The sequence below is a fragment of the Pteronotus mesoamericanus genome, unplaced genomic scaffold, assembly GCF_021234165.1.
Source record: "Pteronotus mesoamericanus isolate MK-2021 breed Mesoamerican mustached bat unplaced genomic scaffold, CSHL_Meso_final contig_78, whole genome shotgun sequence".
Taxonomy (NCBI): Eukaryota; Metazoa; Chordata; class Mammalia; order Chiroptera; family Mormoopidae; genus Pteronotus; species Pteronotus mesoamericanus.
The window spans coordinates 6588661-6603015 of NW_026555258.1; the positions used below are offsets into that span (position 1 = coordinate 6588661).

The 14355-nt window shown below is 51.0% G+C and overlaps 1 protein-coding gene across 4 annotated transcripts in view; it reads right to left on the bottom strand.

The window, feature by feature from the left end:
- GARNL3 (GTPase activating Rap/RanGAP domain like 3) overlaps window positions 1-14355 on the bottom strand; it is a 119807-nt gene that overhangs the window by 6968 nt on the left and 98484 nt on the right. For 3 of the 4 annotated variants that reach the window (XM_054584355.1, XM_054584357.1, XM_054584358.1), the window contains exons 20-25: window positions 12617-12715; window positions 11944-12060; window positions 11231-11406; window positions 9373-9531; window positions 4068-4134; window positions 476-583 (exon numbers count right to left, since the gene is read on the bottom strand). In XM_054584355.1, the coding sequence (XP_054440330.1) occupies window positions 476-583; window positions 4068-4134; window positions 9373-9531; window positions 11231-11406; window positions 11944-12060; window positions 12617-12715 (726 nt within the window). The remainder of the gene's footprint in view (window positions 1-475; window positions 584-4067; window positions 4135-9372; window positions 9532-11230; window positions 11407-11943; window positions 12061-12616; window positions 12716-14355) is intronic. The other variant, XM_054584356.1, reaches the window with a different exon arrangement.

Genomic DNA, 14355 nt, shown 5'->3' on the forward strand with positions numbered 1-14355 from the left:
AAACGAGGCACCACCACACAGGCCCTGACATTTTGGCGGCAGGCAAAGGGCCCAAGTGTGTGTGGCTCTAGACTTCCACACTCAACAAATTCAGGAATGGCGCTGAAAGTGCTGTGCTCTTCCCCCAACTCGCTCAGTGACTCAGGACTGGACATCTTGCTCTTGCATTTTAGAAAAAGGCGAGAGACGCCCAGAAATGAAGGTATGCTCAAAGGTAGCCCAGTCCTGAAAGCTGAGATTTCACTGCTCTCAAAGGTGCACATGCCAAGGCACTGAGAATTGGGAGGAACAGTGGAGACAATAGTCCCCAAAGGGGAACAACAGAAGCAAGTAAAGCAGAAAAAGAACACTGAGTTCCCAGAGTCATGTGATTTATGGCAATTCAGCAGTAAGCCAGCGAGTTTGCTTACGCAGGGCTGGGCAGTTCAGTCAGATCTATGCAGGGGAAGAGTGTTATGGTAAAGGGTTTTCTTACCAATCGCATAAGGAGCCTGGTTCCAACAGAACTGGAAATCTGACGCAGAGGGTTGAACCAAAAAAGAGCCCCCATTAAATGGACAAACTTTTTTATAGATGCAACTGTCTGCAACGAAACAATAGTGACTCCTTTTTGTTAGAGACAACACTTAGACCACTGCAATGAGAAAAATGAAAAACAGGCAACAGTGATAGCACCCTATCTGCGCGTTCTTTATAAACAGCTGGTACGAATATTATCATGAGGCCAGATTTGCAGGGCTGGTGCTACTTCAACCCTCATAGCTGCCACTCAGGGAGAAGTTACCACGTGCCAGGCACTGAGTTTAACCACGAACGCTATCCCGTTCAATCTGCCTAATCTGATGATGTAGGTGCTATTATTACATCCATTTTATAGATGAGAAAATGGAGGCAAGGAGAGGTGAAGCACTACGTGGGGGAGACCATAGGTCTGCCTGACTGCAGAGAAGAAGGGGCGCACGATGGCAGCCCTCGGAGGGAGCAAGCCCTTCTGCGAGGCAGGCCACATGCTGAACCCTGCTCAGCAGGGCAAGAGTGGTAAGAGCGATATGCTCCCCCCTTGTGCCCATGTTTTACTAGGAAAACTAGAGGTCCTGCGCCCGTTTCAGCTTGGGGAACCCCAGCCAGCATGAGGCTATGGCCAGGTCCTTCAACTGCCCTGTTCCGGGCCCGCTCCGAGCTCGGAGTGTGAGCCCAGGGGGTTCAGAGCCTCTTCGCAGTGAGGAAGCTCACATAGAAACAGAGGCCCCTTTTATTCCGAAGCCCGTCAGGTTTTAGGCATACCACTTTATTTTTAAATTCTTTTTTAAAGACAGCTTTATCGAGATACAATTTATATAACAGAAAATCCATCCAGTTTAAGTATCATTCATGTTAAACTAATTTGTGAGCTCAGACAGACCCTGGCTGCGCCCTTTACTGCGGCATCTCCAGAGCCTAACTCACGCTGGGCACAGGGAAGTTCATTCACTGAGGCTGAACAGGGCAGCCTGGTTGCTGGGGAGAGGGGCAGGGCTCTAAGGATGTCACTTCATAGGAAGGAGCTCGGCATCTGTGACCTGTACTCCTTTGACTTTGCCCAGCCAGCAGGTGGAGAACAGGGTGACAGTTACTATTTAAAATTTGAAAATACATTTCTTTGAAGAAAAGTCCTTTTATGCATGTAGAAAAGTCTACACAGGTTAAAAACTGGGTTTTGAATTAATACTCTGATGAATCTGGAAAACAGGAAAAATAAAATCTTGCTGTGCCCGGCCCTGTGTAATTGTGTAATGGGCTTTACAGGAGGAATCCTGTTTAATCCCCACAACAGCCCCGAGGAGTAGGCGTGCACCCTTACCAGTACTGATCCGGAAGTTAAGGCTTAGGTTACGTGTGATTGCTTCGGGAATAAGGGGTGTATGTGAGCACCAGCAAACACAGTTCACCCTTTGTACTGAAATTTATTATTTGTGTTAAAGGTGAGGTCATTACTGTGTGTTAAGGTTACAGCCAAATTTTCTTTTCTTTCTTCTGTTAAGCAGACTGACTCTGGTACTCAGAATAGAGATTAATTACAAAAAAATAAGAACGTCATGAACATATCATCCTATTTATACCCCCCTCAAAGTTTATCTTTCAAATACATTTCTCTCAAATAACATGTAACTTGAAGTTACATTATCTATTATAAAATATTTTCATCTTTAACACATATGAGATAAAAATTTCTCTATACCAAACTCTGATTTATAGAAGTTGTTTTTTATTTTGTTTTGTTTATTAACTGAAAGGAACTCACTTAAATGATAAAAATCAGCTTCAGATTTTGGGGGGAACCAAAATCATTCTACAGCACCTTGTTGAAAAGGGCTTTCACTGTACAGGCATCTGGGACCAAGACAAGAACACAGGCTAAAAGAAGTAAGTGCATGGGACTGAGTTACGGAAGTGACCTGGGAAACTGAGGAAGACTAGCTGGTTCTCCGGGGCTTGCTCACCAGGTACTGTCAGCCTCCCGGGAGAAAGAGAGAGCTGGAAAACCAAGCCGCGTTCCTGACCCAGAGACATGGGAAGAAGTGATGCAGTTGGGACAGACTCAGGCGGGTCTGGGAAACTCTGGGATTGCCTAGGCCTTGGCCTGCGTGGGGTCTAAAGATGCAGAGCTGACCTTCTGATGGCCTGGTGGATCTCGGAAAACAGATGCACACCAGTCCCCTGCTGAGATGAGAACAGCAGATGCGTGAACCCAGGGGAAATGGCCGCGGGGCCACGCCTGGCACAGGGCAGCCACTGCGCCGCACTGTCTGCTCAAGTAGACCGGGCTTCAAGGTGGGACAGAGGGGGGCCGTTCGCACTTGTTTCCACACTCCCCTTTCATTCTAAAAGCCTGCCCTACCTTTCTGTCCATAACTTCTTGCCTACCTAAAGCCCCGCCCATCCTTCATGAAGTTGAAAGGAAAAAATCCTACAGCAGTGTTAAAGCATTCTGTCATAAGTCTTTCTCATAGATCTTTCAATGAACTAAAAAGACCAGTCTTCAAAGAGATTAACATCTTGTGGAAGTGACTTTAAACATGTGACCCCTGTGCACCTTGTCCCCAGAAACCAAGGGCAGAGGGCAGCAGTGGCCTGGCCACCCGAGCACTGGCATCTAGGACCTGCGCTGGCCTGTCCCTGCCGCCTTACCTATGGCCCTCCTCACCCAATGCTGTTAAAGACGGGTGGTTTTGAGGAGGCTTTAGACAGACCTGAGGCCAAAATGCCCTGAAAGAGAGATTTACTGCTGGAGAGGCTCCTCGCGACTACCTTCTCCCAACGTATCCCCATAAACCTCGAATTCTGAAAGGTAACGTTTTCCAAACAAATTTCTCTATGAATAATTGGCTTTCCCATGCTTTTAATCAAAGATTACTTAATCAAAATATCTGCCCCATGGCACAAAACTAGCATTAATTCAATGCTAGGCTGAAAAAATATGTTTCCCCGTTTTAGTTAGACTGGGCAGCGCTACCCATGAAACCACGTTCCTACTTTTAGCTATAGAAGAATCCTTTTTCATGTGGCACAATGTTTGCTTTTGGAATGCTGACAACCCTTAAAGACCCCATTTGGCACTTTCGGTCTGCCACCTGACCGGTTACCTAGGACACTGGACACCCAGGCGGAGGCTGATTCCGTCAGGACCTGAGAAATGGCAGAAAGTGGAATAGTAACAGCAGGCTCTGAGAAAGGCAGTTCACCTCCCCCGGCCTCAGCCGCCTTATCTCCGCACCACAGGTAACAGCAGAACCTGAGAACTGAAGAGTCAGTGACCACAGGGTGCTGAGCGCAGCCCCTGGCACGCGGTAACCGTCGCCCTGTTGCCCCCGCGGCCTGGAGACAGGGCCACAGGTCTGGGGCGCGCTGGGAGCCCAGGCAGGAACGCAGTTTTTAGACGCTCCTGCAGCGCAGTTAAGGCCAGGGGAAGACACAGTAGGTAAATCTAAGGTTAAGTCCCTTTAACTTGCCCCCCACCCCCGCCCCACCCCACCCCACATAGGCAGCGGATTTTAGCAAATAAAGAGACAAACACACGGTTCACTTACAGTTGTAACACAAGAGCAGCCCGGCTTCCCCGTCTTCGTACACATCGATAGCTGCAACAAAATGAACCTGCAATGATAACGGGTGGTGGTCGTAGGAGGCTGGACACAGACACCGTTCCCGGGCCGCGAGTGGCCGGTGGAGCCCGGGGCGCTCTGTGAACTCAGGGCCTGCGGGGCACTTCCGCCTCTCCGGCACCCCCCTGCCATGTTCCTGTGAGAAAGCAGTGGGGCTCCTTCGTCCTCCCCCGGGACTTGCCCACCCCCTTCATCCCCGTAAGCAGCTCTGGGGCAGGCATTGCAGCTCCGTGTAGCAAGGTGGCTCATTTACGCAATGTGCCCCAGTTTCCAAGCTTCCTCAAGTGGGTAGTTAGTTCATTTCTCTCTCATATCAATCCCGGAAAGGAGATGCTCTTGCTCCCATTATGCAGCTGAGGACAGGGGAGGTTCAGGGAGTTGAAGTCGCTCCAGTCCTTCAGTCCTTCAGGTAAGAACTGCAGCCAAAACCTGGGTCTGGCCGCCGCTCTTGTGCAACCTGCCTACTCCCACACTCAGCGAGGGTCCTCCAGCCTCTAACAGGGCAGGCGGGTCACTGAAACTTAGAGTCAGCATGGCCCTTCTTCGCTTCTGTTCTCTCCCTCTCCTTCACGTCGAGGGAGGTGACATGACTCCATGAATGAAAAGGGTGTCAGAAGGCCAAGCTCTGTGATCTGGGCCAACCCATCTCTCTGGGCCTCAGTGTCTGCGTTTGAGAAAAGGATGCTCACTCTGATGATGTCCTCGGCTCCTCCTCATTTCCCAAACTCCGACCCTCTAAAAATTGCCGGCCTCATGCACTTGCTCACTTGTGTTCTTAGTGCCTGCAGCCTGGCCTCCCACACCATCAGGGAAACGGCGAAAGATCCCCTTCTCCCCCAGACTGGAGGCCTCTGGCTGATGCCCATCTGTCTCTCTGTCCATTTCTCTGCAGGTTCTGACATGTGACATCACCCCTGTACTGTTCTTTCTCCCACTTCAGATTTTTCTTCTATTTCTTGGCTCTTTTCTTAGAAAAAAGCCTACCTTAATAGCTTCAAATTTTACTTGGTGCTCAATTTCTCTAAAGTGACAACGTTAGGCAATGCAATTGATTCTGTATCCAAAAAAAAACAACAAAACAAGAGGTCATGGTGGGGAGTGGGTAGGAGCATGGACTCTGGTCAGACAGACCTGAGTTCAAGTCCTGCCCATGACACTTGCTACCTCCGTGGTTTGTGACAGATGGCCTAACCTCTGACTTTGGGTCTTCATCTGTGAACTGCTATAATGACAGCACTCACTTTGCTGGACAGGAGGGAATAGCCCTTGAACCCCAGGGGTCCCTAAGAAGAAGCTTCCTGTTCCCACCACTTTGACTTAGAATCTCTTCCTCCTCAGGTGTCCCAGTACTGTCAGTTTGATGACAGCTCAGCCAGTGGGCATGTATGTGTTCATTCTGCCCGACTGTGAACTTCTGCAGGGGAGTGGCCAGGACTCCGGGTTTGTAGTTGGGATTTAACGTCCCCATGATGCCTTGTGATGTAGTGGCGGACGCCACAGCCAGCTGGTTGAGGGGCCTGGCCTTCAGAGTCTGACAAGTTCAAGTCTGCCCCTGAGAGTTACCAGCTGTGTGATTTTGGGTAAATAAGCCACTCTCCTTTTCTGAGCCTGTTTCCTTTTCTGCAAAAATGGGGACGTGAACAGTACTCTCCCCAGACTGCTGGGAAGAGTTTGTGAGATGATGCTTACAAAGTGCCCTGGCACGGTGCCAAGTCCTTCAGCGGTGCCGTGTTTGTTGTAATTATGGGAGGGTGAACCTCAGTGGGGAAGGCGGAGCTGGGCAGCCCGGCAGTCTAGAGGCGAGGCCTGTGGATGTGTCTGAGGTGGCAGAGGGCAGGGGGCGACGAGGCAGTGACAGGAATGGAGGAAGTCCGGGCAGCTGTCCAGACTGAGGGCCGTGCATAGCGGCAGAAGATAGCAGGGCAAGTGGTTGACATCAGGCGGGTCTCTCAGAGGACTGTCCCAGGACGGTGGACAGGCGGATGAGCTTGGCTGTCTTCAGAGATTCAGGCTGTCTTCAGAGATTCAGGGTGGGCAGCGGCGGAGCTCACTGGCTCCTCCCGAGGGCTCGCAGCCTCTGGTCAGAGCTCTCTTCACACAGCGCGGTGCGTAAGTCTGGCTCCTCCCCGGGCGAGGGGCCTGGCCAGACTCAGTCTTTGCGACACAGTTTCTTGACCAGGTGAGGACGTGAGAGTCAGCTAGGGAGCTTTAAAAAAGTGCATATCCTGGGTTCTCACTCCTAGAGATCCTGATATAGTAGGTCTAATGCAGGACATTGGCTTTTTAACTTTTATTTGATTAAAAAGTAGTTAATTTTATTGGCACTTAAAAAAATGCTACAAGTAACATATGGTTGTGAAAATTCAAAACACATACTTGTAACAAGCCAAGTCTGCACCCTGCCTTCCCCAGCCCCAGCTGAAAGAGGAGGCCCTGCTGGGATGGTGTCCCGCCTTCCTGTGTGATTTGGGGTGAGCTTCCAGGTGGGAGCCCTTGGGGACTTGGGCCCAGAGAATAAGCCTGAGACCTGATCCCATTACCAGGTCTGTGGTTCCTTCCAGAGCAACCTTGGTCTTGGGAAGGAGGCCAATGCTGGCAGCTGGAGCTGGGGCAGTAGGTAACAGGAGGCCTGTCCTAAGACGAACTTGATGTTGACGTTCAGAATTCTGCTTCAGTGCTTAAGCATTTCCTCTCTGGAGCTAGGACTGTCTCAGACCCCACGGTGCGGCTGAAGCCTGACATGGGAATTGAGCAGGCCTGGCAGAGCGGAGAGGAGGAAGAGAGGCAGGAAGCTCACCTGCCCCATCCACGCGGTCGCGTGCACGGCAGGCAGCCGTGAGTGTGGCCTGAAAGGCATGACGTCGACCCCTCTCCCTCCTGCCTCCGCAGCACTGGGGCCTGCACTGCAGGAGCCTCGCGGTGAGAAGCTGGTCCTGATCCCGCCGTCCGTTTCTCACAGGGCTGGCTATCTGAGGCCCGCTGTCCGTGGCCTTTCTCCTTTCTCCAGGGCTCACTGTCCCTGTGAGACGTGAAGTCCTGCCACGGTGAGTGTGTCCCTACGTCTAAGGGTCTCTGACGCTCAGACAAGGGTTTAAACATTTTTTAAAAAAAACATTTCTTTTAGGGAAAAGCTCTGTATCTTTATTTCTCTGTATTTTTCTTTTAAAAAGCATATTAAAGAAAGAGAACATTTTAGAATTGTTCCTCATAGCTTTCAGAAAAACAAAACATAGATGTTATTTTTTTTTTAAAAACCCTGTTTTTAACCCAATTTTTCCTGGGTCTTTATGCATCTTAGGAAAAAATCTGCAAACACTCTAATGAATTATCAGAGTAGTAAATATAAGCAAGATATAATAATCACCAGAGAAAGGTTAAGTTGTAGGAAGCCAAGGAAAGGGCCGACTGAACCAAGACCTGCTAGGCCATGCTTTTCCTGCCCCTTTGGCTGGTCACAGAGAGTTTGAAAAGCAAGAAGAGGCAAAAAGTTTTTGGACCCAAAAACCTAGGTATGTGCCCTGATTGGGGATCGAACCCCCAACCTTTCGGTGTACAGGGACAACACTCCAACCAACTGTGCCACCTGGTCAGGGCAGGGAAAGTAGTTTTAAAGGCCAAATCAGGCCCTTCCTCCTGGGCAGTTAGAAGGCTGGAAGCGATTACAGGTTCCCAGCTGCTGCGATGGGGGCCATCCTCCAGCCTTTAACTTACAAAGACTTTCGGGAAAGACTCCTACTAGCTCTGTATCAGCATCGCCTCAGGGCGAGGGCGGGGGTCTTAAAACACTCACTGCCCAAGTACCACCCACCTGGGAACTCTGATGTAGCTGATCTGGGGGACAGGGCAGAGCACTGATCCTTTTGGAGCTTTCTAGGCAATACAGCCAGAGTGGAGGAGCCACATGTACCAGTGGTTCCGAAACTTGGCTGGACCTTAGAATCACCTGAGGGTCATTTACAAATTCGAAAGCCCAGGCCACACCTACGCCCAGAGGATTCTCTGGGGTGGGACAAGGGCATTGGCAGCTTTCGAAGCTCCTCAGATGGCTCCAATGGCAGACAAGCATGGACACCAGCAATCTACATCTAAGAGCAAGGACAGATTGATCTGTGACAGATAACAGCTGAGGATAAGAAGCCCTCCTAATTAGATCTAGATTTTTCCCCTGATTTTTATTTCTTAAAATCCTGCTCTTGTCAAGTATTCAGTCTTCTTAATATAGTAATTAGCAATTTTAATGAATATTTATGTAGGGCATGTCCTAATACAGGCTGCACTTTTTATTTGTTATGAAGCACAAATCTGCCATTCCCATTGCGCAGTGTCCTTGGTCCCTAAGAGGGAGTCCGGACTTCAAGTGGCTGTGTTACCAGGCCTGCCCTGCTTCAAGGAGCTCAGTGGGCTGAAGGGCTCTGTGATCTGCTGAGTCACTGTCTGCTAAGTCACTGTCTGCGCGCAGAGGAGCTCTGGCGACAGGCAGGTCACTAGCTGTCTGGATGGTGAGTGCTCGCGCTCTCCAGGGGCGCTCATGTTCAGACCCACACAGTTTCCTCTAGAGCTTCAGTCCGGGTTTGAGCAGGCCCTAGATTTTGTCCACACCCAGAACATCACTGCTCTCTGTACCCCGAGCTCACCGGCTCTCTCTCACTCTCTCTCTCCCCCCTTCCATTTCCAAGGGGATGTGGCAGGGCTGTGCCCTCCCTGGCAGCCTAGGCCCCAAGCTGTGAGTCTGCAGAGCAAATTCACTCTCCATAGGCCCTTCCAGGATGCATCCCCAAACATGAGCTCTTGTTTACTTATCTATTTATATTTAGCTTTTGACACTTCATGCACCCACCTGGGAACTCTGACGTAGCTGATCTGGGGGACGGGGCAGAGCACTGATCCTTCTGGAGCTTTGTAGGCAATACAGCCAGAGTGGAGGAGCCACATGTACCAGTGGTTCCGAAACTTGGCTGGACCTTAGAATTTGTCCTTTATTGGGAAGAACAGAATGGCAGGGGGAGTTCCAAGAAGGCTGAGCAGGGCAATGGGACCATGATACTAGGCTGAACCATTTTGACCCACAAAAATGACAACGCCATGTGGTGTGGCCCAAGTAGTACAGCCCACAGCACTGTAAGGACAACTAACCTGACATTCTAAAGAGACCCTAAGATGGCATCACACAGGCAGAAGCTGCGACCCCTGCTGTCTCCAGTCCCTGGCCGCCCGACGGCCGCCCACTCACCCTGCTGGCCTCCACGTGGTGCAGCCTGAAGGCCTCCCCCGTGCTCTCGTTCACCACGTCGAACTGGTGTCGGTAAGCCACGCAGATGAGATTGTCACTCTCTTCTGTTGGCCCGTCCACTAAGGTCATCACCACGGGAGAGTCGGACAGGCAGATCTCCTATGTGACAGATGGTGGTGTAGGAGACAGGGGTTGGGACACAGGGCAGCCACCTTAATACTAAGCCTCCCTGCCCGCCCGCACCCAGAAGAGGGCCCCCGCCCCAGGCGCCTGCAGTCCCGCTCCAGCAGGGCAGAAGGGTGGCAGAGGGGGCAGGGGTGCATCAGACTCCTCGCTCCCACACCCTGTCCTCAAGACTGGACCTCTGTCCACTGCACGGGGGAGGGGCCAGGAAACAAATTTACAAAAGTAATTCAAAAGCATGGTCCGCGTGAGCCCTTGCAGAGTCTGGTCCTGTCCTGTGACTTAATAATAATGATGGAACAATAATAATTGGTAATGTTGTTAAGCATTTAACACAGTGCCCAGCACTGTTCTCACTGAATCCTCATAACCACGTTATGAAGTAGGTAAGGCTATTATTCCATATTCCAGATGAGGAACCGAGGCTCAAAGGTTGCGTGACTTGCCTACTGTCACCAAGTTTACATGTGGCACAGCCAGGACTTGAACTCAGGAAATCTGACTGCTGGGCTCACGTGCTCCATGCTTGCGCATGCTACATACTGACACTCGTCAGCCTTGCTAAGCACTGCATCAAGAAGACCAGCACCTAATTAAAGCAAGACTTTTAACTCAACTCTCATGCTGTTTGATCCCCCTAAATGAGCAGAGATTGATATGCGTAATTTAGGAGGCTTTAACTCGAGGCAACAATAAGTTCTCAGTTTGCCTACAGGCTTAGTCTGCCTTAGTAGCCAATAGTTTGACATGTTGCACGCCTTAATGTACCATAGTTTTTAAAAAGCTGGAAGTGTTACGATCAGGGAAGGAACTTGACTTTTGAGGAGGCTTCTCTCACTAGGTTCTGCCCTTAATCGAGCAGCAAGTCCTAGTGACCAAGGCAAAAAGGGCGGCTTTGCCCATATTTTCTCCTCACCTCTCCAGCCATCAAAGCCACTGCCATCTCTTGCTAGGGTCCTACATCAGCCTCTTAGCAAGACCCCTTATTTCCCCTCATGGCTCCCTATGCTCTCCTCTGTCCAGTGGCCAGAATAGTCTTTGCTAAACACGCCATTTCTCGTCTTCAAACCTTGCAGTGGTTCCCTGTCAGAGCTGAAATCTTAGTCCTTGGCAGAGGCTTGGTGTCCCTGCCCTGACCGCCCTGCCTGTTGCTCAGCCCCAGCCGCCCTGCCTCTTGCCCGCGCCTGGACCAGGGCCTGGAATGCCCTTTTCCCAGGCACCTGCATTGCTCACTCCCATATTCCATTTTAATCTGTCAGGGTAGCCCTTCTAGAGAGGGCTTCCAGAAGCTCTGCACCTCCCCAATCCACTGCCCTCTGTTCCCTCACCCCACTTTACTGTTATCCCCAGGAATCACAGCCTTGTCTGCTTATTTCTGTTATCCTGCAGCTAGAAAGCAGCCTCCATGAGAGGAAAGGCCTTGCTTTGTTCACTGCTGGGTCCCCAGTGCCCAGAACAGCGCTCGTGGGCGGCCGTTGGCATGAGGGAGATGGATGGAGAAGGGAAAAGCCCTGTCGGCCTTAGTCCCCTGGGGGAACAAGGGCGGCAGGTGAGGGTCCCCTGGGGGGCCACTTCTGTGCGACCAGCCCAGCGGCTGACGGACGCGGGGTGGAAGGAGAGATCCGGCCCGGCGACACCTTGGCCAGGAGAGGAACGGTGTGAAGGGAAAACCTACCCTGATGTATTGGAATTCTTCGACAGGCGACTCTGACGGGGGAGATAACAGCGAGGGGTCAGTCACCCCGCTTAGCTTGTTGGGTTTCCTCGTGATCAGAAGCAGTTTATTCCGAATGGCGACAACGATCCTCAGCTCCCTGCTGTGGTGAGTGTTAATGGCATACAAGTGGCAGCCTGGGAAGGGAAATAAATGACGCTGATCACAGGACAAGAGGCGGGCCACCCTAGGCCCTGACAGCCTGGCAAACCTGAGAGCCCTGGAAATTAAGCATAACCCAGTAAGACGACTCGGAATGTTGCTGCCACCTGGCAAAGTGGAGACTTGGAATAAAAATTGGGTTGAGTTACAGGAAAAGAAGTTACATTCCCTTTATTGGAGAGTTTGTGGTCTTAGCTTCATACTCACAACATGGTAGGAATCAAAGTGAGGGGTGAACAGAACTCCAGAGGCTAAAGCCTAAAAACCTGTAAGTCCGCTCACAGGCCTGCTGACAGGGCCGGACCCCCACGCCTGTCACATGGCCGAGTGGCTCCTTCGGTCCTGACAGGTTCTCTGTCACTTGAGCTTCTCTAAGGGAACCAGTGATGCTATCTTTGTGATGTTTCCACATAAAAAAACAAACCAATAAAATCAAATTCCTATTCCTTTTCATTTTCACTACGATCTGGGCAGTCTGACTGAAACCAGCAAAACCTGAGGCCGCGCGTCACCTTTGGTTTTCTCCAGCTTGTTCTCCCTGCAGTCGCACCTGCTCCTCGCAGCCTGCTTGCCCTCGATGCCCTTCTGCACAGCGCTCAGCCTGAAGACGAAGAGACGGGCGTCTTTTCCTGGGGAGGTGAAGCGGACAGAGGAGGCGATGAGTGGAGAACCAACATGACCCTGAAGAGCTGAAGGGCCAACTGTGTGGGAAAGCTAGCGCTAGAGGAGTTAGGACCAGGAATTCAGGAGAAACTCCCCATGGCCTTTACCTAACAATGCATTTAAAGATGCCCCACCCCTACCTTCTCTCTTCACTGTCCCCTCCTCACCCTCCTCAGAGAACCCGTGGGCTACCCAGGAACCCTAAGCACTTGATGCCAGGAGCAGAGACATTTGGCATGACCTATGCAGCCTGACCCCATGATCCTTGGAGCCGGTTGCTGAGAACAACATGCTCCCTTTCCTTCAAGAGACCACACCCGGGAGAGGAGTGGCGCTGGGAGGAGAGCAGCACCTGGAGGGGAACAGCGCCCAGAGGGGAGGGGCCTTGGGAGGGGAGCGGTACCCAGAGAGGAGCAGTGCCTGGAGGGGAGCAGCACCTGGAGGGGAGCAGCACCTAGAGGGGAGGGGCACTGGGAGGGGAGCAGCACCCGGAGGGGAGCGGTGCTGGGAAGGGAGCAGCACCTTTGTCCGCTCTGAGAATCAGGAGGTCCAGGGCCTCGAGCACGTGCATTTGCTTGACCGGCAGGGTTCTGTCAAACACTGGCACTGACGGGAGGTTGTCTGCAAAGGAAACCTGGTCAGCCAACACTGCAACCCCTGCCACGCTTTCCAGAACCCAGAAAACGTGCCTGTGGGTCATTCTGGAGCCCAGTTCTCTCTGGGCAAGGAAGGAGATCAGCTTCTAGGGCTTTCCTAAAGGCTGCACAGTAAGTGCATGCACTAGTCTCCTCCTTCCCAGAGGTATTCAAAACTTGCCAGAGAGAGTGCAGCGGCAGGGCCCGTAAACTATATTCATTTCATCAATGTTCATCAGACAAAAAGAGCACCCATCAATCCCCATTTTCACCTGGGTTTCTACAAAGGATTGAACACCTGTTTTTGTTTTTTGTTTGTCTGTTTGTTTTTTAAAAACCTCAGCCATTTCTCTTAAGTAGTTTCTGATTTATATGTAATTTTTGAAATTGCACCATATCTTTGTGTATTTCTCAAGAAAGCAAAATTAAAATTTCCTTCTGCATTTAAAAATAAATACAAAGATAGCCTATTCCAACATGCCCTATGTCTGTGTCAAGAGTAGTTACCTATACATTTTCAGTATTTCTCCATATGAGAATATAAAACCTCCTTTGTAGACAAAAATAAGAGAGCAACAAACAATTACATTACCCAAATAACAGGAAAAACTAATTTCAGGGGAAGCGCTCGGGAAGATGCCGGGTAAGTGGATGATTGGAGGCACTGTGGTTACATGCAGGATTTGCTTTTGGAGCTCACTCACTGGGGTTTTATATTGCTAGTAGCTACTTTGTTCCAGGGGATGGGGGGACTTCGAGGGCTAACAGAATGACAAGGCTGTTCTCTAAGCAAAGGGTCTGTCGGAGCCTGACACGGAGTCAGGGCGAGCCGATGATGCCCGGGGACGATGGGGACATCGTAGGCAGTGCCAGCCAGCCTGTTCTTTATCTGTGCTTTGTCAGACACTTAGATCTTCAAGTGCTCTGCTGTGGGTTTGGGTTTGTTTGTCTGGTTATAATTTAGGTGCAAGGGGCCCTCAGCAGAAATCTTGCCTCTCCCAGAAATCTGATTGGGGGTTCATCCTCCCTGGATGGTGCCAGAAGGGAGCAGAGAAAGTTGTTCTCAGGATTGATAACCACGCTCCTGCAGGCTGGCGAGAGCTCTGATTGGTCAGAGCGCAAGCCTGCTAAGCTTTTACCTGGAAGAAGCTTGTCTCTTGTTCCCAGAATGATGGGGCAAACGCAAGGGCTACGGGAGCCCGTCAAACAGCCTTCCTTCCTCTTCTGCCCCAGGAGGAACCGATGCTCAAGCTCCCTGGGCTTCTGCTGGGGCAGACTTGATTTTTCAAAACATGGCACCGTCCCCTCAGTACGCAGCATCAGGTTTGATGAAAGGGTTATTTCATTTTGCGAATGGCAGCTACGAGACCTGGAGGGCTTTCATGCCAGACCCCGAAGCTAAGTGTTTCACATGTCATTTCCCTTCAGTGTCCCAGTGACCCTGTTAGGCGGGAACCTCCAATACTCCCTTGAGCAGATGAAGAACCTGAGGCTCAGAGATGCTATTAACTTGTCCAAGGTCACGTCTTGGGCACGTGGAACCCCAGTGTGTGCAAAGACAAAATCCGTGTTTTTAGCCTGTCCTGTAGCCTAAAAGCTGCCGCGTCCCCATGGCGGGATGGTGTG